Genomic DNA, 25,424 nt, shown 5'->3' with positions numbered 1-25,424 from the left:
ACCCCGTAAACAGATCATGCAGCGAGGATCTCGCGTTGAGCAAGAAGCGTTTGAAGAGACGACCTTGAAGCTGTTGGATTCCTTCCCCAGTTGTGTGTATATCCTATGTCGTTCTCAGGCAAGACACGACCAGCCTACTAGTAGCATTTGCGGGTCCGGCGACCGTGACCTATAATGTAATCAGTTTCTGGGTCCCATGTGCTATGTATCACATACCTCTATCAACCCACTTCAAACAGCATTCTACCAGCATATCTGCGGTCAATGATCAAATGCACCTGCCACCAGCGTAGTCGCAGGAGTCACTAGCATGACACAAAGCTGTGCAGCCAAGATCTCCAGATTTGGCCGATGTACCGGCGCCTCTTAATCATAGCGACTTTAACATGGACTTCGACGAGTCATCCAACAAGATCGTACCGCGCGAGTTTGTCGCCGTCGTCCTCGCGGGCTTCGGTAACGAGTAAGTTTGCTTTGGCATGCCAGAAGGAGATGCTGACTGTGAACACAGACTATTGCCGTTGACCGGCTCTCACGGCGACGAGCCATGTCTCAAGGCACTTTTGCCGATCGGGAACAAGCCAATGATCGAGTACCCTCTTGCTTGGATAGAGCAATCCGGGGTGACTGGTATGTGCACCAGTTATGTGCGCTCTGGCTCGTCTAATTTTATCATTCCCATAGACATTCTGCTCATATGCCCGACAACACATCGCTCCGCGATGTCCAACTACATCCAGTCGGACGTCTCTTCCTCATTCCCGTCCCTACGAATCGACCTACAAACGTTTGAACAGTCTCAAGACATGGCCGTTGGAACGTGCGCTCTCCTTCGGCACTTTTCTTCGCGCATTCAGTCGGACTTCATAATTCTTCCGTGCGACTTCGTCCCCCCGCCCTCGCTTGGCCTGAATCAAGTACTCAACAAGTTCCGAACGGAGTCTACGTACGACGGCTCAATAGCTACTGTATGCTTCTACGAGGCTGGTCGTCCAGACAAGGGCGCTACAACTGAAGAATGGGGCATGCTTCCCTCCAATGTCCCGATTGTCTTCGATGAGCGTTCTGGGACATTGTTGTACGTCGACACGCCCGACGACGTTGACAAGAACAGTGAAGAGTTTGAGTTCAGGATGAGCCTTCTGACCCAGTGAGTGCTCGGAGGCTGGCTTGATCCCTGCAGACATAGCTCATCTCACTGCTAAGGTACCCACGGACAAAATTGTCGTCGAGCTTCCGAGACTCCCACGTCTACGTCTGCAAACGGACTGTGTTGGATGTGCTCAACGAGAAGTCGCACCTCGATTCGCTAAAGGAGGAGTTCATCCCCTGGCTGTGTAAACCGCAGTACCAACGAACAAGACGGGAGAAATATGGAAATAGTGCGCATCAAGTTCTGTAGAATGACGTTGTACTAACGAGGTAGTTTCGCTCAGTCCTCAGTCCTGTGACGAACAACGTCTTCCAAGGGCCGGCATTGAAGCATTCAACGCTGCACCTCCCAACACAACACAAACATCTTCGCCACTCATCCGAGGATGCCGATGCCGACGACGAGCACCTCCGATCTGTGGTTCCCTCACCTGTAGACAATGAGGACGAAGACGCTGTCGAGCCCAGCTTGCGCGTCGGCCTCATCGCCCACCGTTCGTCATCCGGCTTCGCCTCTCGAGCGAACAACCTCCATACATACCTCGAGCTCAACCGCTTCGTACGTACAGCGAACTGCTTCTCTCCTACTTTTGCCGCGGTACCTGACATTCTCCACCGATGTACCATCTTCTGCAGTTCCTCGGCCAAACGAGCTATACTCTGCCATCCGACCCCGAAAACCGGTCGCTCATCGACCAGAAGGCACAGATCTCCGCGGACTCCATGATCGGCCGCTCTACACGCGTCGATGAGCGGACAAGCATAAAGCGCTCCGTCATTGGGCAGCACTGTGTGATTGGCAAGATGACCAAGATCGTGGGTTGCGTCATCCTCGACCACTGTGTCATCGCGGATGGGTGAGTCTAGTGTTGCTACAGTGGCTGTTGTAGTTTTCGACCCTGAGCGTAAACAGTGCGAAGCTAGATGGATGTATCCTCGGGGTGTATACGAAGGTTGGCGCGAAGGCGGAGATGTCTCGCTGTGTCACCCAGCCAGGATACGAGGTCAGCCCAGGAGGTAAGCAGTATTCAAGTCGTATTAGAAGCGACGCCGCTCATTCAACTTTCCCTACAGAGTCCGCAAGGAACGAAAAGCTCGAGGTCTCCGACTGGGCAGCACACGAGACGTCCGAAGACCAAGACTCGGGAGACGAGGACGAGTCGACCGAAGAAGAGAGCGATGACTAAACGATATGTTCACATATGACTGTGTGTATGCTAGCGATACAACAGTACAGTACAAGAAGTCGACATGCGAGCGCACAGCAGAAACGATATATAGATCATGATGTATCCATAGGCGAATCGTAAACATCCACAGCAGGGCGTGCTCTCACCGGTTCCTCTGCGTGTTACCCGCCATCTGCGAGCCGAGACCCTGAGCGAACCGTGCACCACGTCCACCACGAGCGCCCCCTGGAGGTAACATATGAGCCTACACGTTTCTTCAAACGAGTTAAATCAAGACGTACCACGAGCGCCCCGCGTCCTGTCCCCGCGACGATTCCGCTCTTGTGTCTGTTCGCCGCGCTTGTCGCCCTTGCCACCGTCGCCGCGGTCGTTCCAGGTGTTGCTCACGCCTAACCTCTGGTCGAGCGACTTCTCGTTTTGCTCTACCATCGCGTTCACCTTGTCGGCGAGCGTCTGCGCAAGCTGCTGCGTGCGCGTAAGCTCGACCCGGTTGAACACGACGACGCCTGCGGACTGGTCGAGAGCGGCTGCAAGCTCCTCTGTCCAGATCATCTTCGACACCAGTGATGTGACCGAACGGAGAGAGAGGGAGAAAGTCTTCGCGAGGAGGGAGAGGGAGAGAGTGCGGTAGTGCGGTGCGTAGGTGAAGAGGTATGTCCGGAGACCCTCCTCCTGGATGCGCTTCGCGAGCATCTCCTTGACAGCCGCGCACTCGGGCATGAGGCTCCAGATCTTGATGCTTTGGATAAGGTCGCGGCACTTCTCCCACTCGCCATTCTGCAGCGCCTTGCTCGCCTGCATGATGTGGTCGCGCGTGCTCTCCGGCGGCCCAGTGAAGACTTGCCTGTCAGCGAAGTCCAGCAGACGGCGGAAAGGCTTGGAGATCGCCTTGCGCTTCTGCTCCTCCGAGTCAATGCTAGCAAGGAGAGGAATTTCGACGAGCATGCTCGATACAAGGAAGGCAGCCTCAAGAAGCTCCGTGTTGATGTGCATGTGGAAGGGAAGCTGGCGCTGACGCTCCGCCTTCTCCTGTTCGGGTGTGAGAACCTGGTAACGCTGCTGGTGGACTCCCTGTGCCAGCAGCTCCTTGACACGCTGGGTAGCGAAGATGTCCTGGAGCGTCGCCTGCGCCTCCTTGATCAGGCCGCAGCGGAATGCACTGAGACCGAGCTGGACAACAGTGCGGTTGTAGAGGATCTGCGTTGCGACGTCTGCGTTGTGGATGGACTCCTGCAGATGTGACATGAGGAGCATATCACGTGCGGTGTGGAAGTCGTTGTGGAGAGCGTAGTGGTAGATATGGCACAGCATAGCACGCGTGCGGAGGAGGGAGTTGCCGGACTTGTACAGATGAACGCAGAGGGAGTGGATAAGGGAAGAGGTCTGGCTATCTGAGAGCACGACAGAAGGTTTGAGATCGTTCGTGGCGACGGTGGCCTCGAGCGCAAGGACGACAGGATCAGGCTGTCCGGATTCTGGTGAGTGGTATGGCTACTACCAGAAGTCATGCTCGCATACCTTTGAGTAGATGTGCTCCAGGCGGCGCATGATGACACGCCCAAGGGGGTCCTCCTGCTTCGTCTTTTCGTAGAGCGCCTGTGCGCGGCAGATCGTGCAGTACAGGCCCTTCTCGTCCTTTAGCCTGTCCACGTACTCGGTGCCATGGGGGTCGATGTTTTGCAAGCTCTTCGTGAACTCGTCGTCCAGACGGTCGACGAAGCTGATGACACTACCGCGGATGCGTACAATGCCATCCTTCTCGGTTTTTGGCGAGCGCTCCGCAAGGTCATCGTAATCCTCGGTGATCTCCTGGATCGAGTATGCGGGCTCCTTTGCGACGATGGCGATGAGTTGGTCAACTTCCTTCTGAGCGGAAAGCCAGAGCTCTGCGGGCATGTGTGTCGCAACGGACGAGTTGTAGTCGAACCGGGAAGCGATCAAGGCCAGCAGTACGCGGATCTGCTGGTATGGTGTCACTGCCACCTCCAGCAGCTTCTCGAGGATACGGATTTGCTCCGCGCGATCGGTGTTCTGCGTCTTGTGTGAGCAGCAAGCTATGGCACCAAAGATAGGTCCTGACCTTCTTACCACGGGCCTCTTGTACGACCTGCAGGTTCTTGAAGATACTCTCGGGGGTGAACTGAATAGCCTTGCCACCCTTGCCGACAGTGGTGAACTCCTCATCCTCATCCTCCTCGTCGTTGCCCTTCTTGGCCTTCTTTGCCTTCGCGGGGGCAGGGGCCTCAGAAACGAAGGTTGCCTGGAAATCACGCTCGAAGCCTTCGGGATCCTAAACCACATGTCAGTCGCCCGTCACTGCCGGTGTTACGTGCGGGAGCTCACCTCCTGGAAGCGCTTGAGCTCGCTCTCAAACTCCTTTGCGACCTTCTTGACCTTCTGCTTGACAGCAGTGAGCGCACGAGCATTGCTGGCGTTCATCTTTTTCTTCGATTCCTTGTCCTTCGTCACCGCAGCGTTGGCCGACTTTTCGAGGTCAATCAACGTCCGAAGGTAAAACGGAGGCACGGGCTCCGCAACATTTTGCTGCCTCTGTACCATGCGCACGAGCTTCTCGAATTCTAGATGCGAAAGCATACATTGTAAGACCCGCACACACGAAACGGGTGCAGAGAGCATTATAAACAACCAAGGATGTGCGTACCGTTTGAGATCGCGACCCAGTCATTGATCTTGAGCGCATTGTCCATCACCTTCCCGGTGGCCTCCATCTCATCCAACCGCTTGTCCCTCGCACTCTTCACCACCCGCTTCTGGTCTTCGTCGGACTCCTCGTCCGAGGACGCGCCGTGCATGAATCGCCCTCCTGGCCTCCGCGCCTGTTGCTGCTCCTCATCGCTGCTCATCTCCTCCTCCTCTGACGACTCCTCATCGGACGAGTCGGAATCGCCGGCACTCTTCAAGAAACGGGACATGGCGGGCTTAGCTGCGGGTGCGGCCTGCTTCGGACCCTCCTCGTCGCTGGACATGAGCTCCTCCTCCTCAGAGGAAGAGCTGTCAGAATCGGAATCGCCGGCGGCACGGAAGAATCGAGACATTGTGCTCAGTTAGTTTTGGTAGTCGACAAGCAGAGAGTGTGTCGGCGGTGAGTTCGTCGAGGACGATAAGACTCAGAGCAGTGCGCTGCGGCAAAGGCGGGAAACGCTGCACAAAAAATTAGGTTTCGGCATTGGGCGTGACTGGGTCCAGAGAGATTAGATAAGCACATCTGAGGAAAGCATAAAAGGCAAATCCCGACGCCCGCCTAGGCGCTTATGCGCGACAAACTCCCTCAGTCTTCCACAGTCGTAGGTAACTCTTCAACCGTTCACCTTCCAGGGCTCGATGAGGCATAGGCTCGACAAACTGATTCAGAACAACAACCAATATATATGCATTCACAGTCAGGTCACATCCGTATGCGTTCCCATGACAAAACGAAGCAAGCACGTCAACGTGTTACAACGTCTACTATGACAGTCCCAGGAGAAAGCAAAAATCTACGTTTTCTCGATTTTCTGAGCAGGCCACTTCCCTCACGACACCATGAATGGACTCCGTCCCGGAACTAGGAAGGGGGACTGAAGCAAAGTGGTTAGTGTCAAGCTTAAGCTCATGAAAGCCGGGGAGGGGACACTTACACCGGGGCAACGCTGGTAGCGGGGCCTGGAGAGCCAGCATGCAGACAATCAGCTGAAAGTCCCCATATTCAGTGCAAAGCAACTTACCGGGAGCAACGCTGATGGCCGGGAACGGAGTAGCGGCGCACTATTGTCAGGCAGCGTAAGCATGCAAATCCATCACGAACTCAGCAGGAAGAAAACGCACAGCAGCCTCGACGTCTGCGAGGGACTTGCCGGCCGGGAGCATGGGAGGCGGGAGCTGCGAGTTGGCCGGGACGGGGATGACATCAGAGCAGTCGACGAGGGTGCTCGGGTCCTGGCCGAGGACTGCCAGCTTCGACATGACCGCTTCGAACTTCGAAACCATAGAGGCGTGGTCGGCTGCGCAGGCACGCACATCGTATCAGACGCTTTTCGTAAGTATGCGGAGAAGCAATGAGGGACTCACTGATGAACGACTGCCACTCGCAAGCGGTGCGCGGGTCCCGAGCGAGCTCGGCGTCCGAGAAGAGACGGAGTTCACCGGCGAGAGGCGAGAGGACCTCGCCGACGTTGGAGCCGTTACCGGGGAAGAGCACGCCCTTCAGCAGAGTCTGCACGTTTTCACCCATCAGCACGTTTGCCTACATTCGCCATACACCGCACTGACCTCAATGAAGAACTGCGAGTCGAACGAGCTGGGGGTCGAGTCGAAGGGCGTGCCCGGGATGGTCGGGTCGACGTGGTCCTGGGCCGCGACGGAGTGCGAGATGAGCAGGTCGACGACCTCGCTGGGGCTGAACCCGGCGTCGCCCATGCGCGCGAGAATGGTGTCCGTGCTGTCGGACGGCTCCGGGACAAGCAGGTCGGGCGACGGCTGGGTGACGTTGTTGCGACCGGCGAGGAACTGCAGGCGCGGGCCGCCAGCGCAGTTCGACACGCCGACGGCACCGGCGAATTGGATGCTGTAGGTGGACAGTGGATGAGTTCAAGTGTGGTTGGAGATGTCGGGATAATACGCACAAGTCACCGAAGGAGACACCATGGGCCAACGCGAAGGGACGCTGAGTCTCGACGATGTCGTCAATGCCACCGTTGGCGTCTTGTGGCATTCATGTGTCAGTATGTTTGTCGGAGTGGAGACCGCATATAATTAACTCACGGAAGGCAGTCTCGATCTCGGCGAAGGACATGATGGAGCCGTCTAGAAGTTCCAGTCAGTTCATACACAAATTTACCAAAAGGAATTGCGTTTACCAGCGCCGTTGCCACTGTTGAGAAGGGTTATGTCAGTCAGTCTATTGATTCCAGGTAGAGATGGAGAAGACACGACGCACCCGAACTTGCCCTCAGCGAAAAGAGCAGGAGAGAACCCGATGGCATCGTGGAAGGTGAGCTGTGTTCGGGCAACTTGTCAAACCTCCCTACCATATACTACAACGATATGATGTACTTACACGGAGCGACTGCGTGAAATAGCGAGTCAATGGCGGTGAGATATCATCGCACCTCATTCATTTGCTCACCTCATGAACTTCCTCTCCGCACTCTCCACCGTCGAACCTAGCGGGGTGATCAGCGGACAAAGCAAGCATAACACAGAATAGAAGTCTCACAGGTTCGTCTGAATGTCGTCCAGAACGTCGAACCAAACACAACACTGTTGGGATCCCCATCATCAGCGTCGTCGGACGGCCAACCGGCAGGAGGAATCGACACCAACCGCAGCGTTCGCGCTCTTGCGACCGTGCTTGCACGAGACCTGGCCGCCATTGGGGCCACCCTTAGGGGCAGCGGCGACGGTGACGGCGAGAGCAGCGATGGCGAGGAGCGTCTTGGAGAACATGTCGACTACTGATGCTGTTGCTGAGGAGCCGAAGGGTCCGCTGGAGGATCGAGTGCTTGCTTGCTCTCAGAGACTCTGTGAGGAGTACTGCAGGACCAGGCCCAACCAGCCCCAGGTTTTATACTGTGTCTGACGCCCTGTTCCCGACTGTTCACGACCCCTGAGTCGTGGCTTTCGCTCGCAGGAGCATGGAAATTGGCCTTGAAGGCACCGGCACAGACATGCACGGTGCCGCGCTCAAATGTCCGACGAGGGAACGCCCAGGAAGGCTAAACCGTGCGGAAAAAGTTAGTCGGCGAGTGCGTCAAGTGTCTTCCAAGAGGTACATACCCATAACCACGGGAAGGAGACCTGTAGTAATATTTGTCCATTGGATGGAGTGTCTTCTTGTCAGGTCGACGGCTTTGTAACGTCGTATGTATAGATCTTGAGCATCGCACGGAACGTCAGGTGATGTTGATTTGTCCTACCTTGGCAGGTTGGACGGTGAGAGGGAGCGGTAGAAAGCGAGGGCGGTAAGGGCAGGTGAACAACTCGGCATTGGGTTCTCCGTCGAGGGTGAAGCGGAGCCCGGCCGGTCTCCACTGCAGCGGTAGCCGTTCAAAGCACTGAGGTTAGTGGTACACGAGGCTCCGGAGGAAGTGCAGTAACCGCTGTACATCTTGTATCTTGGCAAAGCCCGCGACGCTGTGGTGGGTTCGGATCAAGGGGGAGGGTTCTGACATCTATGGTAAAGCACCAAAGGCTATTGGCTACCCATGTCTGCGGAGGTGGGAAGTTTGGCCGACCCAGTGGGTAGAAACCGATGTAACCGAACTTGGCTATCCCGGCGGTGTGTAACGAATCGTCACTGCACCATGTCCGTGGGTATGGAATGGGATGCTACCCGGCATCATGAGAGGAATCGACGGCAACAGGTGCGATCAACAATTCTCGCACGGAAGGCGTGTTGAAAACAGCAGAGCGCACCTGAGGCCGGTGGGCCGGGTTCGGAAGAAGTGCGTGCGAGTTGGTGCTCGGACCGCCCGAATATACGCACGAGCTTCCCATGAGAGCTACCTTGAACGGCGTTATCCGACTCGCACTGTTCTTTGTAGGGCTTGAATCACTGTCAGTCAGTTGTGGAGGGAGCTGCGTGTACTTGTACGTAACACCATAAATTCATGCTATATGCGGGTCACTGTGTTAGCTTGAGGGGGGTGCGTGCGCTGCCCGTAACCGTCTACTTTGATCCAAATAATCCGTGTCAGTCTGGATTGAGAGGACCCGAAGTTGAAGTGATCCATACCACTATCTGAAGAGCCCGAATAATGGCGCGGCTGGCCCCACGACACATAGTGTAGTGTGATGGATACGGGTAGGGTCACCACGATCGTCGAGATCGCGACTATGTACTTGAGCACCGAGTCACCCTGGAGTCGATCGGGAGTCGATATCTCGCGGAGCTGTCGGACCGGCCGTTCATATATAACTCATAAGTATCTGTAGCGTACTCCTCGAGAATCACGACGATTACCCACCTATCCTCCACAGAGCCATGGATCTGCACGCGAAGATCTCGTCTGGAGAGTACTCTCTTGAGGGCACGACTGTCATCAAGACAGTGGAGATGCACACTGGCGGAGAGGTGATCAGATTGCACACCTTGACATGTGGCCAACCAGGCTGACTGAAGTACGCAGCCGACGAGAATAGTCGTGCAAGGATATCCGCCGCTGCACGGAGACACGCTGTTGGAGAAGAGAGCGTATGCACGCGAACACTTGGACCACATCAGGCAATGGTATAGCATGGACTAGTTGATTGCTCGATTTACACGCTGAAGACCACACCACGTTCCAGCTTGATGCAAGAGCCGCGGGGGCATAGAGATATGTACGGCGCAATTATCGTACCCGAAACAGAGAAGACGCGGAGTGGTGAGGCAGACGTCGGGGTGTTGTTCTGTCACAACGGTAGGAGCGACCAATAACGCATATACGCACCCGCTCACGGCTAAGGCAGAGGGATACTCAACGATGTGCGGACACGCAAGCATTGCGCTAGGTCGATTCTTGGTGGACACGGAGGACCTTTCCGTGTTTCCGAGGCGCAAGCAAGTCTTGTTCGACGAGGAAAGACGGGAGAGCAAGATCCGGCTGCACGCGCCCTGCGGAGTGGTGGACGTGAGCGTTCCGTGCGTTCGCGAGGGAGATAAGGTGCGGTCGGACCCGGAGCGAGAGGTGCAGTTCGTGAGCGTCCGGAGCTTCGCGGCAGCTACGGACGTGGTGGTCGAGGTGCCGGACGGATTGCGTTGGCCAGAGTTGCGTGTCGCCGGCAAGAGCGCAGTGAGGGTGGATGTCGCGTACGGCGGGGCGTTCTACGTGATCGTGCAGGAGAAGGAGCTTGGGTTCGAGCGGGTGCGCGAGGGACAGGTGGGCATGAAGCGGTTGGACGAGGCGACGGCGGTGATCAAGGAGCTTGTCGGGTCGCAGCAGGAACTGTTCCGAGGTCATGGGCTTGCGGAGGACCTGGAGTATTTGTATGGGGTGATTGTGGTGGACGACGGCGAGGGCAGGGCTGGACTGGGTGGGCTGGCCGAGGGGCGACTGGGCGTATGTTTCTTCGCAGACCAGGAGGTGGACAGGTCGCCGACGGGCTCGGGTGTTTCCGCGCGGGTTGCGCTGGCGCGGGCCAAGGGGCTGCTGGGGGAGCGCGAGCGGGTCCGCTTCGACTCGCTGCTCTCTGCGCGGCGGGGCGGCGAGGCGGGGGCGTTCGTGGGGAGCGGCGCAGGGGCCGAGCGGGTGCGCGTCGAGGGCAGGGCCTTCTACACCGGCGCCTGCGCATTCACCGTGGAGGACGAATTTTCACGCGCCGGCTTTGTGCTCTGACGTACTTCGCGGCAAGCGAGCGATGATGTCATAGTCTACGCCTACTTATATGAGGCGTCGCGCCCCATCCAAGTTCGCCTTCCATCGCCATCTGCCACCCCGTTCCTCAGCCATGTCGTACGCTTCCGTTGCTGCTCAGAACGCGCCCCCTCCCTCTGAACAGGTATCTATTCCTCCAGATTCCCACCGCCTTGGGAGGGTCCTAACCTCATTAACCAGCCCCATCCCGACCCCGCCCTCCTCACCACAGAGCCCCCGAGCGCGGACAACATCGCCGACGACGCCGCGAAACTTAACGTCGTTGCCCCTGACTTCAAGGAGCATCCCGCAACGGCGACATCCGTTCAGGACATTCCCCCTGATACATCCGCCCCTGCTCCATCGACTCCCAGCAAGCGTCGTCGCTACCTAGACGAGGTAGAGAAGGAGGGCTTCTATCTGTATAACATTGTGAAGCAGTACCTTTTCCATCCTGCTGTCGCTGGCGGACTTCTTGGGCTCGGTACGCGTGTTCATTATGTCGTGTGACCTCCTATTAACCCCTTTCACCAGTCAATGTGGGTCTGGTTTCCGGTGCCGCATACAGCTTTTACACCAAGCCCCATCTTCGTCGCGACACCCGTGCCATCGCTTCCGCGGTCGCTGGTGCCTTGACGCTCCTCGGAGCTGAGAGCTATGCCGCAGAGAAGTACCGCGAGACCCCCCGTGGTCAGCGAGAGGCTGTCAAGGCAAAAAAGGAGGGGGCGGCCCTCTACCGCGCCGCCCGCGAGCACATCCTCCGTCCTGGTGTTCTTGGCGGCCTCCTCGGTGTCTGTGAGTAGCTCCACAAGTGTCGTGATCTCTTGTAGCATTGGCTGATTGCACATCAAATTTAGTGAATGCGGGCATCCTTGGCACCGTTGGCTACTTCTCGTACACCAACTGGGACAGGCCCACCTGGGACCGACGTATTGTCTCCGCAGTGTCCGTTGGACTCTTGACGCTCTGGACTGGAGAAGGGTAGGTGCATTCCTCCATATGTATTGGGTTCCCTTGTACTGATAAAATTCGTAGCTTCCTTGCTGAGCGTTACCGTGCAAAGCACCACTAAGTAACTGCTGTACAACCTGGGATGCTGGACTTTATTTTACGATATCACACATGTACTGTATTGCTAGCTTATTCGATATGAAAACACGTCTCCTTTCCCTTCATGAATCAAACCAGTGTTCAAACGTTCATGCATTCACCGCCAGAACTCCAATGATTGCCTATCCCGACTCGGCGTCTAAGGAACACGACGCCGCGGTCACGTGATATTGTGTATTGAACCAGGGCGTCTGTGAACGCATTGCAAGCTAGGCGGCTTGAGCCACGACCATCTGTCCTTCGTCTGCCCTCTCACTCACCCTACCTCTCACTTGCCTGTCACGTCCACACTTCCTTTGAAAGCGATTTTGACACAGGCACATAGCTGCAAGGGATTGTATATTGCAAGTACATGCCTCCAAAAGCTCCTTTAACATCCATCGAGGTGAGTTTGTCAACCATCATCCCAATCCCCGTTTCGTCCCTCAAGACCGCGCCCGACATCAGTGCTACACCCTCTCCCATCTCCACGACGAGTTAGCATCCATACAAGATGCGCTGTCTGTCACAGAGACCGAGGAGACGTGGGATTCGATAGCAAACGCGCTCAGTCGCTTCGCTGCGCTCTGCAACGGCAATGCCAACAACTATCCCGACGACCTCGTCGCCACCTTCCGCTCTCTAGCTCGCCCCATAACCTCCGCAATTAACTCTGAACGCACTCGACTCTCCGGGACTGCGACTGACCTCGTAACCACCGCCGTTACGGCGCTCGGGAGCGCTTTCGAGCCGCTGATCCCCCACTACCTCCCGACACTGTTCACACTATGCACGCGGACGAACAAGGTCTTCCTCAATCGCGCCAAGGCATGCATTGCTGCGCTCGTTGAGTACACACAGGGCCCCATGATCATCCACTATGCGGCCGAGGCTATCAAAGACAAGTCGGTGTCGCTCCGGCTCGCCGCCGCCGAGACGTTGATGTTGTGCATGAAGAGTTATAATCCCCCGGACCTGGAGAAGGAGAGCCGGGCGAAGGAGATCGAGGCGGTCATCCGTTCCACTGCCGTCGATGCAAGTGCGGATGTACGCAAGGTGAGCAAGAAGATCTTCGAGGCGTATAAGATCTTGCTCCCGAAGCGGCTGCGTAGGTGAGTACATCCATCACTGAACGGAGGGTGCTGGGCATTAACGAGAACAATGTGTCAGCTTCACTGAGCCACTCACCCCGAGGACGCGCAAGTATCTCGACATCAAGGCTACTACCGTTGTTCCTGCCGCCAGCTCCCAACCACCCTCTCGTCCGACCTCTTCACAGTCCACTCGGTCTACTCAGAGCGAATCGCGCGCTATTACTTCGTCGAAACCCTCTTCTAGCACAGCCGCCGCCCAGCGTCCGAGCAAGCACGTTCGCTCCGTGTCCACCTCACACACCACGGCAGAGGCAGCACCTCCGAGGCGACCGCTGCGAGCACCCACGCCCGAGGTTGCCCCTGTCACATCCTCCACTTCGCACGACAATGGGCCCCGCAGGCCAGTGCGCGAGGAGCCAAGGAGGCTCAAGGTCAACATGCCACCCCCCGACTACATCCCGGCGCATACAGGCCCACAGCGGCCCATGTCTGCCACTGAGTTGCACTTCCCTACCCATGCACCTTCGGACCGGCCCGTATCGGGCCCTCAGCGCGTCCTCAGGCCCGAGCTAGTACAGGCGGGCTCGTCAACGAACGCCGCACGGACAGGACCGATCCGGCCTTTCATGTTCATGCCTACCACCTCCGAAGATGGTACGGGAGCAGAGAAGAAGGAGCGGGTTATTGGGGGCGCACGGCGCGTCCTCCGAGTGCCCGAGCCCGAGCCCGCCCCGCCCGCAGTAGAGAAAGGCAAGGCACCTGCAGCGGGGTCGAAGCCGCCCATCCGCCCGCGCGTCATCTCCACGAGCAGGTCGACGCCAGCGGTGCCCCTGCAGGCTGCGGCGGTCGTGAAGGACGAGGCTGCTCGGGTGAAGAAGCTTGCGTCCTCGATGGGAGCGTCGTCGAGGGGCACAGCTGCCGGTGCTCCTGCTCCGAGACTCGGCAGGACCGCGTCGGCGTCGATGGGGCAGGGTACGGCGAGCTCGAGGGCACGGACGGCGGACAAGCTGCAAGAGAAGGACGAGCGTCGGGTTAGGACTCAGTCCAGGGAGGAACGCGAGAAGGAGAAGGTCCAAGTAAAGGACCGGGAGAAGGAGAAGGAGCGGGAGAGGAGGCCATCGTCGAGGACCGCGGCCGCGGCTGCTGCTCCTGGGGCTGCCTCCCGTCACGGTCCCGCGCCGACTGTCACGATGCGGGACAAGACCAACCGCATGCACGCGAAGGCGAGTTCGAAACATTCGACAAAGGAAGTCCAGAAGGCGTCGAGCAAGACCCGTTCGTCGCCTGATGTCCCTGAGGTTGTTGAGACCGTGGACGTTGTTTCTCCAGCGGAGGTCCCGCTCCCTGACACACCTAAGGTCTCTCCAGTCGTTGTGCGGGAGCCGTCCCCGCCTCCGCTCATCTGCCTGGACACCACCGAGAGCTCTCTTCTCGCACCGGTCCTAGCACCCACCCTTCTTCCAACGGCTCCCGAGCAGGTCGCGGCGCCCGTACCCATCCCCGTATTTAGGCCGCTGTCACCCAAGCAAGAGACCGTTCTTCCACCCGCACCGGCATTCAAGCCACTCTCACCCTCCGACGTACCCCTCCCGTCGTCCCGGCCAAGCTCCGCAGAGGGCACGCAAGCACCACCCCACTCAGAGTCGGGCCTCGCCCCTCCCGCACCCGCATTCGACATCAACGAACCACACACCCCCACGCCGGCGCACCGGCCGCAGCGGCGCGGGGCAGAGGTCGAGCAGACGCCGATCTCTGCGCTCGTGGCGTCGATCCAGCGCGGATTCCTTGCGATGCACAGCGGGGCGGGGCTGGAGACGATGGCGGAGATGGACGAGGAGGAGAGCGTGCTGGTGGGGGATGCGGGCGAGGATGGGACGGAGATGTTCCCGCCTGTTTCTGCGCCTGCGGTTGAGCCGTTGTTCTCGAGGCCGAGCGTGCATGCCTGAGTTCAGCGTTGTTGGTTGTCGCTCGTGATTTGAGCCAAGTAGGCTCAAGGTGCGTCAACTCTGCCGCCAAGGTCCGTGCTGGCGGTGGCCGGTGGCGGACGTGGTGGGATTACCGGCAAGGGTGTTAACCTTTCGCTGTCTTGATGGAGGGGATTCGTTATGCTTTGATTCGCATGGTGTGCAGTCGCTTTCGTTTGCATTTTCATCTGCATGCTGTGTCGACTGGATTGTACCTAGTATTGTGTTGACTATACACACATCTATCATACCTGCCTCATATTCATGAAGGGTGCTATGCGTGCTGCTGGAGGCCTCTGAAACGCACACTGGTGAGTACTGACCTGTATGAGTCGAAACCGTTATGCGGGTATAGACACGAACGTATGTCATGCGGTTGAACGGGCTATGACATTATGTGGGAATGAATATACGATACGCTATAGCAGCATGGAAGACCTCTATTCATCACTACGTATACATGAGTGTGTGTAGATAAGTAGGGAGGGAGGCAGTAACACTCACAAGCAAACCCACATGTCAATGCGACAGGTACAGCCGGCCCTTCGCTTTCCTCCGCGCAAGCATCTTGCGCCCGTTGACACTCCGCTTCCGCGTAAGGAAGCCGTGCTTGCGCTTCCTCTTCCGCTGCGAGGGCTGGTACTCCTGGCCCATCGTGGTGTGCCGTACTTGCAGCAGGGGCGAGAAGACCGAGGAGGCGATGGAGGGCATGGGGTTGAAACGCGACAGAAGGCTAGGAAGAGCGCGTAGCAGGGAAGAGGTCGGAAGCGTCGAGGGGAGAATGGGCCTGAGGGGCACGAGAGACGACGCGAACGAGCTCGAGGAAGTTGCTCGTGGTACCGCTGCTGGGAGGACCGGCGGACGGGTGAGCAACCGAGCGAGCGAAGGCGGTATTCGTGGCATTTTGTTTTCTGCGGCCTCTTCAGCACTCACAAATCGCCTTCAGACTGAAGTGAACTCACTGGATCTACCCAGGTTGTACCGCCGCGAGCGTGCGTGACCGTCAAGGACACGAAGAGAGCAGGGAGCGCCCATAGCGAATACAGAAACAGGACCTCAGGCACCGCGCAGCGGCGACCCCGAGGATCGCGATCACCAAGTTGGGCAAGGGCAGCAGGCATCCTTGTTCAGCTTTCTCTCTTCGCGTTCCCTGCTGCAAATCTAATATCTACCTCCCTCTGTCGGCAGCTCCGTCTGCGCCATCTCATGCTCTTCTACGATGTCCGTCACCCCAGGTAAAGGCCGCATGTCCGCCATCCCGACCCCAGGCAAGAGCAGCATCCCTACGCCAGGTCTCAGGCCCCGATCTACCTCGTCCGCTGGCCAGAGGCCCTCAGTCGCGGGCCAGGACGACGACTACGCCGCCAGGGCATTCCAAGACGCGATCCGCGCGAACGACCCCGCGCAGCACCGAGGATCACGCACCAGTGATATCTCCATTGCCTCCTCCCAGCTCTCACCATCCAGCTCGACCTCATCCGTGTTCAATGGCGCCCGATCACTCAGCGCGGGCATACGACCCTCTTCTTCCGCGTCCTCGTCGTCGGCGGTGAGCGCGGGACGGACCCCGTCCGCGAAGGCACCATTGACGCGTCCCCCGAGCAGGACATCCGATGTCTTTGCCCGGAGCGCGAGTCGCGCTGGGCGCGGATTCGACGTGGGCGACAATGTCCGGATCGAGTCGCTTGGATTCGAAGGTATCCTTCGGTACCTTGGCGAAATTGACGGGAAGCCGGGGATGTGGGCCGGTGTCGAGCTCAGTGGCGGTTTCGCCGGCAAGGGCAAGAATAATGGGAGTGTTGCAGGGTGAGTACTCTGCTTGTTCGATCTGGTGACTCGCACTGGGCTCGGTCTGCAAGAGAAGCCTCTGTAAACGAAGTTCACGCGTCGAGCGACGCGATTGACATACACTTCGCGACGTTGATCTTTGGCGTCTGTACTCATGCATCATGTCTCATACCCTCTGGCTCTGTGGCCTGTTAATCTTGAGCCTGGACCTATCAGTGACTAGGTTTTCTACCCGGTTTCGACCTTGTCATGTGTTGTCGTGAGGTGGTGGATGGAGATGATGGTATTGATAATTTCCCTCTAGCAAACAATACTTCACTTGTCCACCCAACTGCGGTGTCTTCGTGGCTTCCACGAAACTGTCCGCTGCAACGGTGGGAATGTCACGTCCATCCTCAGTCGCGTCCGTACGTAGCGGACGAATGACCCCCTCCTTCTCCGCATCCGGTCGAATGACCCCCTCCGCACTCCCTTCTATGGGCAACGGTCGAAAGACACCATCAATATCCAACGGTAGAGTGACGCCGTCGATATCCAACGGTAGAGTAACACCATCCATAAGCAATGGACGGGTCACCCCAGCTGCATCGATGGGTCGCAAGACGCCGAGTCTGCAAACACCCTCCGCACGACCCCGACCTTCAGCAAGCACGGCACGAGGTCTCGTCACACCGGTTCGAACTACCAATATGCCCACTAATATCACGCCCGGCTCAAGAGCCGCAAAGTACGTCGGGATGACCGCGAAGCAGCTCGCAGGAACTACTCCAGGGAGTCCCAAGCGAGCAGCCGGTGCTATGAGCCCGACGAGACCAACCGGGTTCGGCTCACCGGTACAACCCCCTCGACAACTCTCTTCTCCTACACGTAACTCTCCGTTCAATACGCCTAAAGCCCTTGGGTCGAGACCGAGCGGAATTGGCATGGGCCTGCCGACATCCACAACTCCTTCAAAGTCGCGACCTTCCTTTAGCAATACCCCGCGAGCCCGGATACCTAGCGCAATTGCCATGCCTCCTCCCCCTTCTCCTTCCAACACGACATTATCCAGCCGCTCGGTATCTCTCAACGGTCCACAGACTCCTGTGGATGCTCCACTTATGTCCGATCTCGAGTTGAACAACAAGCTCATCTCAGAGCGCATAGCAGCTCTTTCTTCCAGCAAGACGCCGTCGAGTCCTCGCCCGGATTCACGGGTGTCTACCGCAGACTCGGCTCACGTCCTCGAGCTGCAGACCCAGGTCGAGCGTCTCCAGGCGCGGCTTGTCGCGTCCGAGGACGAGAACAAGCGATTGCTGACGCGCGCCGAGGGTGCAGAGCGCGAGGCGTCTTCCCGCATCGAGTCCCTGGTCGCAGAGCGAGACCGGAATGCCTCCCGGGTCACCGAGCTGGAGACCGCAGCCCGGACGGCGGAGCGCACTCTCGCTGAGCGCACCACCCAGATGGAGGCGCTGCAGCGCGCTGCCGAGCAGGCAAAGAACGAGGTGGAGAAGGTGCGCACCGAAGGCGAGACGAAACTCCGCGACGTACAGCACAAGCTCGAGGACAAGGAGACCCTCGTGACGCAGCTCAAGGAGGCGCTCGACGAGCGTGCTGGCGAGCAGAGCAACAGCGACGCACAGATCAAGGCAAAGAACGCTGAGATTGCATTGCTTGAGAGCCGTGTGACGGCGGTGTCCACGGAGTTCGAAGACGCGCGGAGGGACCTCAATGCCCATATCGACGAGTTGCGGAGGGCCGGCCAGGTGCGTTCATGTATGCTTCGAGAAGTCCCTGTTCTGAGGCTGGCTGTAGGAAATGGTCGCTCTGTACGAGGAGCGGCTCAGTGTGGCGGACACCAAACGGTACGAGCTCGAAGACCTCATCGTGTCCCTGGAGGAGCAACTCAAGGCGCAGGCACGTCCTGTATCCCCCGGCACTGTCGCCCGACAGGCTGCGTCCGCTGCAGAAATCGACAACGAGATGCTCCGCGAGCAGGTGCAGCACCTGCAGAAGCGGATTGCCACCCTCGAAGATGACATCGAGGACACCCGCGCGACGAACGAGCGCGAGGAGGCCGCAGTGCACGACCGCATCAAGCGGTACAAGGAGCGGGAGGAGACGATCCGCAAGGAGCTTGCTGAAGGACGGAAGGAGATCGACCTTGTGCGCAAGTCGGAGGAGAAAGCCCGTATTCGTGTCGAGGAGCTCGAGGAGGCTCTCCGGGAGAACACCGTTGCGCTCGAGAACGCACGAGCGGAGATTGAAACGCTCAGAAACGAGATTGCTGTGAGTTCCCTGTTTTCCGAGTATTGTGAGGTGTACGTGGCTGAGCAGGTTCACTATGCGGTGCAGGACCTTGAGGGGCTGGCTGCGGCCGCCACGAATGCCTCTTCCGACAAGCTCAACGAGCTGGCTCCGCGGGCGAACAGCGAGCGTGCACGGCTCCAGGAGGAGATTGCAGAGCTCAAGCACCAGCTTGCGCAGTCCAAGGCACAGTCGTCCGGCGGTGCCGACATGCATGCCCTTGAGGACGAGCTCCACTCGCTCCAGGAAGACAGGGAGACAGTAGGCTTCCGATCATATCACTATGTTCGTTTCGACATGGCACTGACTTGCCTATCAGCTTCAACAATCGCTCAAGCGCACGCAGGCCGAGCTTGCGGACGAGCGTGCTATCGTCGAGGAGCTGCGGGCTCTTGCCAACGAGCGCACCGCCGAGCTGGATACCATCCGCAAGAAGCTCAACCGCGAAGGCTCCGTCAACGGGCATGAGCTCAAGACGCCCACTTCTCCGTCCTCCAAGCATGACCTCTCCGTCGCTAGGGATGAGATCACCGGTCTCAAGTGCGTATCCGTTTGTGTTGTTGCTGTGCACAGCTCATTGGGCGCATATCATGATACAGGCATATCGTGCAACAGCTGCAGAAGGAGAACGATGCGTCTGCCAAGCGGTGCAAGGTGCTCGAGTCCGAGAACAAGCTCTTGCTCTCGGAGACGGAGCAGCTCCGTGAGGTGGGTATTCCTATGCGATATATTGTATCTGGCGCGACCCTAATACCGCACAGGAGCTCAAGGTTCTCGAAGAAGACGTCGAGCGGAGCCTTGCGCGCGAGGAAGCGATAATGTCGGGCGAGAACCCACCTTCGACACCTGCAACGCCTTCATTGGATGACATTCAGGCGCTGCAGCGCAGTTACAAGGATCTCAAGGCCAAATACGAGGTGCGTATATGTTCTATCTGGTCCATAATGCGGTGCCGACGGGCCGTTTCGCTGCCAGACTGAGGTGGAGCAACTGCGCAAGAAGGTTGCCGATCTCGAGATGAAGAGCGCACGTCAAGTGCACGATGTACGTATCTTATTCCTGTTCAACATCGTTTTATCACGGCGCTGACGTTGAACGACAGCTGAACAAGGAGATTGGCGAGCTCGAGTCGCTCATCGAGTCAAAGGTGCGTGGACTGCATTTCGGCCCTGAAACTATCCTAGTAACGGCGCGGCACAGATCTATCGCGAGGACGAGCTCGAACGTGAAATCGAACGTCTCAAGGACAAGCTCGCGCGCAATCAGAAGAAATCCTCCAAGACCGAGCTTCCCGAGGAGCCCCTCCATCGCCCGTCCTCCGTGGCGTCGACACTGTCGTCGACACTTGGCCAAGCGGGCGAGGAGGTGTGCGAGATCTGCGAACGGCCAGGGCATGACATCTTCACGTGCGACCTGCTCAAGGAGGACGCTGCGCCTCCGAGTGCGAGTGCGCTGAGCTCGGCATCGAGGCGCCACGACGACGAGTCGGAGCTGATCTGTGAGGACTGCGAGGAGCGCGGGCACTCAGCGGCGAACTGCCCACATTCGCTCGATGTCTTCTAATTACCTTGCTTCTCTGTCCGCCTGGTCCGTTCCGCTATCTACCTGCTTTCCTGGTTTCACCCTTATTCATATGGTGTTCTGCCTAATGGACCCTTCCCTTCGCATTTGTTCGTATCGGCCATCGTCCCATACATATCATACACACAGCGCAGAAGCCCCAGCAAACTGTAGCCAAACATCCCTCTCACCCATTTGATCGCTTGTTCTGCACACACTGCATAAAGCATCGCTACCCCAATCCTTTCGTGTTTCGTGTCTCTGGCCCCATCATAATCGCTGCATTGTACTTCATGTGCGTTAACCCATTCATTGATTCGGTGTCGTCTATTCTTGTTGCAGCACTTAGGTTCGTGCTGTGGTTGCGTTCTATCTTACATACCCCATGATGTTGTCCCCAAAGGGCTCAGATATACCTCTACACCCTATATGAGTACTACTTCAGAATGAGATTCTCTATTCTGCCATGCATCGGTCACCGAACGGTGGGAGATTAGTAGGTGTTATTGCCGGAAATGGTAGATATAATGGTACTAAGGTTAGGGTTAGGGCCGCGGAAGAGCGAAAATTAAGCGGCCCACCCAGCCCGAGGGCCAAAGCGGGACAGGGAAATATTGAGACGGTGCACGGGCCGAAGCCCGTACAAACCGCAAGGTCCCCCTGAGGTCAGGGTCGCCGTACTATGAGAGGCCCCCACGGCCCACAGACCCAGGTACATGAAGGGGCCTGTGCCATCAAGGTAAGTATGAATTGCTACCCCGTCAGCCAAACCTTCTTATACTCTTGGAGCCGCGCACGGACCAGGCGCATTTAGGGCAGGTCTTCTCGTGTTGCCCGGGTATCGCAGCCGCTTCTATCTCACAGTGCGCATGTGCTGAACGTGCACTGTGATGAACTTACTCAGGATGTCCGCGGCAGCATTTCTGCGGTCGCTGTCGCACCCGTGCACACCAATGGCGCAATTGATGTTTTCTACGACAGCTGTCCGTCCGGAGAGATGAGTCCATGACACCCCTCCAGATGTGAGCCTCCTGGTGTTGGTGTTGTGTGAAGGGACAGGACTATTTCCCAGTGATGGCCATTTTCTTAGTTACTGATTGGTCTCTTTACTTATGTTTGTCACCTTTCTGTTTTCATTCTCAGCTTATGATACTTTGTATCTAATTCACTCTCAGCTTAATGTCACATCAATCAGACTTCAGTGTTACTATTAGTAGATTGCTTTATGACTTGGTTGTATATGTACGGGCTCGCTATGCTCGCCATCTATATCATATTCTATTCCTTCTCTCTCTCTCTCTCTCTCTCTCTCTCTCTCTCTCTGTGTCTGTGTCTGTGTGTGCGTGAACTCCAACAGGTTATGAGCCCTGTGGGTTCTAACTGAAGTCTATGCTACTGCGAAACTCTAAGCTTACCTTATCAACTTCTTGCTTCTTGCTTCTTGCTTCTCTCAGAACAATGTCAGCTAATGACATCTTCGGTCGCATGCATATTGAGTGTCACATCCCGTGCTCAAGTCCCTCATTCCCGCCACTTCTCCGCCACAACCCCGATAGGACTACCTCTGAACTCTGCCCCCTTTTTTAGTTGTGACTTCATCATCCTCGTTTCTACTCATCATGCTTTACTCGGACATCCACTCAGACTCTGCTTCCTTCTGGACATCTGCCCTGTCATCTGCTTGCATTATGATGTTGTATCCATTACTTATACTTAATAGGGCTTGATTGTCTGCTTCCACCTCGTCACATCCGCATTCCGCCTCCTGTCTCTACTCCTATCGGACTCCGACCAGACATTCAGATATTGGTATATAAGACATACCTTACAGTCGAATAGTTTCTCAGTTTTGATATCTTGTTACTTGTCCTTCGACTACCCAGTTACTCAGAACTCAATCTATCTGGCTTACCCCGCAACCTCCGTCTGAACTCCATCCGATTCTCCATTGGACCTCCACCTCTGTCTCACGACTTCTGTCTCGTCTCTGGTCCTAACTCTCTGCTTGACTCTCTTATTTGTAGCTTGCTCCAGTATAAACTCTGGAGCCTCTTGTCAGACTTCCGCAAATTGAAGACATCAATGCATCTTCAGGCGTTGGTCAATAACTTCACCAAAGTCTTCACTCACTGTGCACTTTCAGACTTTGGACTTCAGACTTCTGTTTGGAGTTTGACTTGTGCACACGGTCCTAACATACTGTTCTTATCTGACACGCCTTACTTCCGTGCTTCCATGCTGACTGAGCGTTAGATTACCCTTGGCATCCTCGAGAAAGCGCAAGGAGCTCGATGTCCCAGCAATCTGGCTCCAACCTGGCACAGAGGATGCTGCCATTATGTCATACATCAAGGAGAATGGTCTCAAGAACAAGGTCATCTACGGTGGACCCTGCATTCTTGTTGAAGGTGACAGTATCATCCGGAGTCTCTTGTAGGTCAGCAGAACCCAACATACTTATACATCAACTAACACACCTGTTGTATTCTTATTGATCCAATAGAATGTACTGCTAAATTCTGGAAAACATAACGTGCCCATGGCAGTGTCTCTCCTACAGCCGCCAGTGTGTCCACTTGTATATAAGAATGTTCTATTGTTGACATCCTCATCTAGCTGATCAAACAGGTGCCTCATTGTCTGAAGGTGAGTGGTTAGATTTATGTTTGTGTTTGGGCCATCAGAACTTGCCAAAACTGCTGAACGCACTGAGGGCGCTGAGCATGCTGGGGGCACTGACATCACAGCCACTGACTTGAATCATATGCCAAACAAAAATGGTTGGGCCGAATGTCCTGAAAACTGATATACATTCCGTATGGCATCCCATCTATCCAGTCCCCAAACCGCTAAACCATAGCTGCAGCACATCTCCTGCAATGGGCAGTGCAAATGCAAGCAAATTTCACACTTTCTGGCCTGTTATACACTGTTTGAATACAATCTATGTCATGAAAATCAATTAGCATGTACCAAGGGGCAAGAGTATCATTCTACTCACTTGAAGTGTCTACTGGATTGAGGTTGTTGGTGTAGTAGACATGAAGGTATGTTTTGGAGGTGTTGGTGCTTATTGCTGCTGGCCTGCTGAAATGCTGCTAGCACTGTGGCGCACTGTGGGCACTGCCTCAGTGTGCACAGCATTTTTTGGAACTTCTGATGGACATTGGCGCGTCTCCCTGCAGCTACATGATCAACTAGGCCAGCCACCAAGATGGGTTGTGAGCCTCCTCATTCTCAAACAGAGGTGTTCAGGACCTGAAATGTGATCATTAGCCTGTACAAAGCTGGCATGCCAGACTTGTGCATGACGGTCAGCCTCAACACAGATTCATAACCCCGCCATTATCTACAAATCCTCCCATCTCACTCTTCCTCCTTCAACCACCATCCTCCCTACACGCCATGGAGTACACGACCATCACCATCCTTGCCTGTCTCATCACTACATGGTCTGTTTTTAAGGTCCAATTCAGGAGCGCCCTCTTCTTCCTGTTCAATTGTCTTTTCTCAATCATCGACCTCTGTACAATCTTTCTTGAGCTCCTCAAGTGAGCACGTCCTTGCCCTTTTCCTTGCCTGATATTGACACAACAACAGCATAATGTTTGGCCTTGAGAAGCTGGCATATGTCCTCTCTGTTGTCAAGCCCCTAACCACATCAGGAAAACCTCCCTAGCCAATTCACAATAATTGGTGTCAAATTGTCACAATTAGTTACAAGTGGTCGATGAGAGCCAATTAGTATGGTGGTGTGCAAAGAGAGCAGTAAAGCCACAAATTATCGTCAGATTTACAACTTTAAGCAGTAAAGTGTAGACAAACTACGAACATAAGACGTCAGTTGAGAGATGTTTTGGTTGACAAATGAGCGTTTTGTTGACTAATCTGTTGGAGGTAGAGTTTCATACGTACATCGGACTTCTATTCAGTAGTTAGACACTGTGTCGATGCTGTCAAGATTATAATGTCCATTGACACAGTCTCTGAATTAGTGCTCATTTGCTTAGATAATCACAGTCTTTTCCTTTCGAGATTTTCACTGCTCTTTCCTCAGCTGTTGACACTCTGTGCACCAGACTGAGGTAAGACTAACGTATTCAACATTCATTAGCTATGCTGTACTGACATGTACCTAGTCCTTCTGCATCGTCTAGGTAATTCTAATAGCTGTTGACACTCCGTGCACCAGACTGAGTCCTCCTGCATCGTCTAGCCACTGCTCTCCCACTTACAACATAATCTACCACATTTATTCCCCCATTCTAAGCCTTTCAGCCACCAGTATATCACACAATTTCAATTGAGTAATGATGATTTTCATGAGAGACACTAGCATTCATATTATGGATTATATATTAGTAAGTAATCTACTACTGGTAAGATGTAGTACATAATCAGAACAGAGACGTCAAGGTCAAGACAAGGTCATGAGGATGAAAGTCGTAGATGAGAAACAAACAGAAAGGCAGAGACAGAGGCAGAAGCAGAGACAGGGGCAAAAGCGAGGACAGAGATAGGCAGAGGGAAAGGCCCATAAAGGCATAGACAAAGGCAGGCATAGAGGGGGCCCTAGTTGTTGCGACAAAAAATACTATCATATATTACCTCCAACATTGTAGGTTTCCCAATGCACCTCACATTGATAGGGCAGATGTGTCTCTGAAGGGAAAACATCCAACAAAAACTACAACCCAACCTAAAAGGTGCAAGTTGGCTAGTTGATTTCCAGGATGAAGCTGCGCTGGCAGCGGTAGGATTCACCAAAGGATAAAGGTGGAGATAGATGGGGAGGAGTTGGTGAGGAAGTCTGATGTGGTGTCAGTGTCTTAGAGTCCATGTTGAAATGACTCGGAACAGTATACGGAATGGTGTGCTCCATCCAGCATTGTAGATAACTGGCATGGGTACTTGAAGACCGGTGTGGGGCTGCTTAGGCACTGATGTGACATGTCGCCAGAGAGTGGG

The 25,424-nt window shown here is 55.8% G+C and overlaps 8 protein-coding genes across 8 annotated transcripts; 5 read left to right on the top strand and 3 right to left on the bottom strand.

Moving 5' to 3' along the window:
- Positions 1-386: 386 nt before the first annotated feature.
- On the top strand, positions 387-2,519 carry L226DRAFT_481461 (UDP-3-O-glucosamine N-acyltransferase; the record flags this gene model as incomplete). Its single annotated transcript, XM_067676932.1, has 8 exons — positions 387-463; positions 512-630; positions 685-1,150; positions 1,207-1,382; positions 1,437-1,711; positions 1,789-2,009; positions 2,066-2,169; positions 2,227-2,519. The coding sequence occupies 8 exons, from the start codon at positions 387-389 to the stop codon at positions 2,337-2,339; spliced, it is 1,551 nt and encodes a 516-aa protein (XP_067539166.1). The 3' UTR covers positions 2,340-2,519.
- L226DRAFT_481458 (eukaryotic translation initiation factor 3 subunit 8) lies at positions 2,227-5,329 on the bottom strand (the record flags this gene model as incomplete). Its single annotated transcript, XM_067676931.1, has 6 exons — positions 2,227-2,567; positions 2,624-3,806; positions 3,861-4,373; positions 4,423-4,632; positions 4,686-4,921; positions 5,005-5,329. The coding sequence occupies 6 exons, from the start codon at positions 5,327-5,329 to the stop codon at positions 2,485-2,487; spliced, it is 2,550 nt and encodes an 849-aa protein (XP_067539165.1). The 3' UTR covers positions 2,227-2,484.
- Positions 5,330-5,907: 578 nt separating this feature from the next.
- On the bottom strand, positions 5,908-7,787 carry L226DRAFT_568210 (manganese peroxidase 1; the record flags this gene model as incomplete). The annotated part of the gene is made up of 14 exons (XM_067684144.1): positions 5,908-5,920; positions 5,981-6,005; positions 6,068-6,107; positions 6,168-6,343; positions 6,411-6,555; positions 6,612-6,906; positions 6,965-7,043; positions 7,104-7,145; positions 7,199-7,212; positions 7,279-7,337; positions 7,399-7,407; positions 7,468-7,504; positions 7,558-7,601; positions 7,665-7,787. 14 exons carry the CDS (start codon positions 7,785-7,787, stop codon positions 5,908-5,910), a joined length of 1,101 nt encoding a protein of 366 aa, XP_067539164.1.
- A 1,506-nt stretch (positions 7,788-9,293) lies between these two features.
- On the top strand, positions 9,294-10,723 carry L226DRAFT_503158 (Diaminopimelate epimerase-like protein). The gene is made up of 4 exons (XM_067677921.1): positions 9,294-9,414; positions 9,470-9,570; positions 9,630-9,742; positions 9,792-10,723. The coding sequence occupies exons 1-4, from the start codon at positions 9,325-9,327 to the stop codon at positions 10,655-10,657; spliced, it is 1,170 nt and encodes a 389-aa protein (XP_067539163.1). The 5' UTR covers positions 9,294-9,324; the 3' UTR covers positions 10,658-10,723.
- Positions 10,724-10,743: 20 nt separating this feature from the next.
- On the top strand, positions 10,744-11,747 carry L226DRAFT_610475 (uncharacterized protein; the record flags this gene model as incomplete). Its single annotated transcript, XM_067686158.1, has 5 exons — positions 10,744-10,820; positions 10,877-11,159; positions 11,210-11,470; positions 11,533-11,656; positions 11,711-11,747. The coding sequence occupies exons 1-5, from the start codon at positions 10,770-10,772 to the stop codon at positions 11,745-11,747; spliced, it is 756 nt and encodes a 251-aa protein (XP_067539162.1). The 5' UTR covers positions 10,744-10,769.
- A 266-nt stretch (positions 11,748-12,013) lies between these two features.
- On the top strand, positions 12,014-15,080 carry L226DRAFT_610474 (uncharacterized protein). Its single transcript, XM_067686157.1, has 3 exons — positions 12,014-12,170; positions 12,233-12,876; positions 12,935-15,080. The coding sequence occupies exons 1-3, from the start codon at positions 12,138-12,140 to the stop codon at positions 14,802-14,804; spliced, it is 2,547 nt and encodes an 848-aa protein (XP_067539161.1). The 5' UTR covers positions 12,014-12,137; the 3' UTR covers positions 14,805-15,080.
- An 87-nt stretch (positions 15,081-15,167) lies between these two features.
- On the bottom strand, positions 15,168-15,831 carry L226DRAFT_531928 (mitochondrial 54S ribosomal protein bL34m). The gene is made up of 3 exons (XM_067680170.1): positions 15,785-15,831; positions 15,327-15,733; positions 15,168-15,272 (listed from the first exon to the last, which is right to left on the bottom strand). Exon 2 carries the CDS (start codon positions 15,723-15,725, stop codon positions 15,342-15,344), a length of 384 nt encoding a protein of 127 aa, XP_067539160.1. The 5' UTR covers positions 15,726-15,733; positions 15,785-15,831; the 3' UTR covers positions 15,168-15,272; positions 15,327-15,341.
- Positions 15,832-15,959: 128 nt separating this feature from the next.
- L226DRAFT_297676 (uncharacterized protein) lies at positions 15,960-19,876 on the top strand. Its single transcript, XM_067673679.1, has 9 exons — positions 15,960-16,628; positions 16,915-18,355; positions 18,405-18,454; positions 18,543-18,878; positions 18,945-19,157; positions 19,216-19,436; positions 19,496-19,604; positions 19,658-19,813; positions 19,872-19,876. Exons 1-8 carry the CDS (start codon positions 16,042-16,044, stop codon positions 19,713-19,715), a joined length of 3,015 nt encoding a protein of 1,004 aa, XP_067539159.1. The 5' UTR covers positions 15,960-16,041; the 3' UTR covers positions 19,716-19,813; positions 19,872-19,876.
- Positions 19,877-25,424: the final 5,548 nt, after the last annotated feature.

The sequence above is a fragment of the Lentinus tigrinus genome, assembly GCF_003813185.1.
Source record: "Lentinus tigrinus ALCF2SS1-7 unplaced genomic scaffold L226scaffold_5, whole genome shotgun sequence".
NCBI classification, from domain to species: domain Eukaryota; kingdom Fungi; phylum Basidiomycota; class Agaricomycetes; order Polyporales; family Polyporaceae; genus Lentinus; species Lentinus tigrinus.
The sequence above is the reverse complement of the archived record's forward strand: the minus strand, read 5'-3'. Positions and strand labels throughout refer to the sequence as shown.

Bases quoted from the DNA above. Each gene is read 5' to 3' on its own strand.
- L226DRAFT_610474 (XM_067686157.1), top strand. From the start codon at position 12,138: ATGCCTCCAAAAGCTCCTTTAACATCCATCGAG. The intron at 12,171-12,232 runs GTGAGTTTGTCA...GCCCGACATCAG, and splicing joins CTCCTTTAACATCCATCGAG to TGCTACACCCTCTCCCATCT. The intron at 12,877-12,934 runs GTGAGTACATCC...ACAATGTGTCAG, and splicing joins CTCCCGAAGCGGCTGCGTAG to CTTCACTGAGCCACTCACCC.
- L226DRAFT_531928 (XM_067680170.1), bottom strand. From the start codon at position 15,725: ATGCCACGAATACCGCCTTCGCTCGCTCGGTTGCTCACCCGTCCGCCG.
- L226DRAFT_503158 (XM_067677921.1), top strand. From the start codon at position 9,325: ATGGATCTGCACGCGAAGATCTCGTCTGGAGAGTACTCTCTTGAGGGC. The intron at 9,415-9,469 runs GTGATCAGATTG...TGAAGTACGCAG, and splicing joins AGATGCACACTGGCGGAGAG to CCGACGAGAATAGTCGTGCA. The intron at 9,571-9,629 runs GTATAGCATGGA...ACCACGTTCCAG, and splicing joins TTGGACCACATCAGGCAATG to CTTGATGCAAGAGCCGCGGG.
- L226DRAFT_297676 (XM_067673679.1), top strand. From the start codon at position 16,042: ATGTCCGTCACCCCAGGTAAAGGCCGCATGTCCGCCATCCCGACCCCA. The intron at 18,356-18,404 runs GTGCGTTCATGT...GGCTGGCTGTAG, and splicing joins AGTTGCGGAGGGCCGGCCAG to GAAATGGTCGCTCTGTACGA. The intron at 19,158-19,215 runs GTAGGCTTCCGA...CTTGCCTATCAG, and splicing joins TCCAGGAAGACAGGGAGACA to CTTCAACAATCGCTCAAGCG.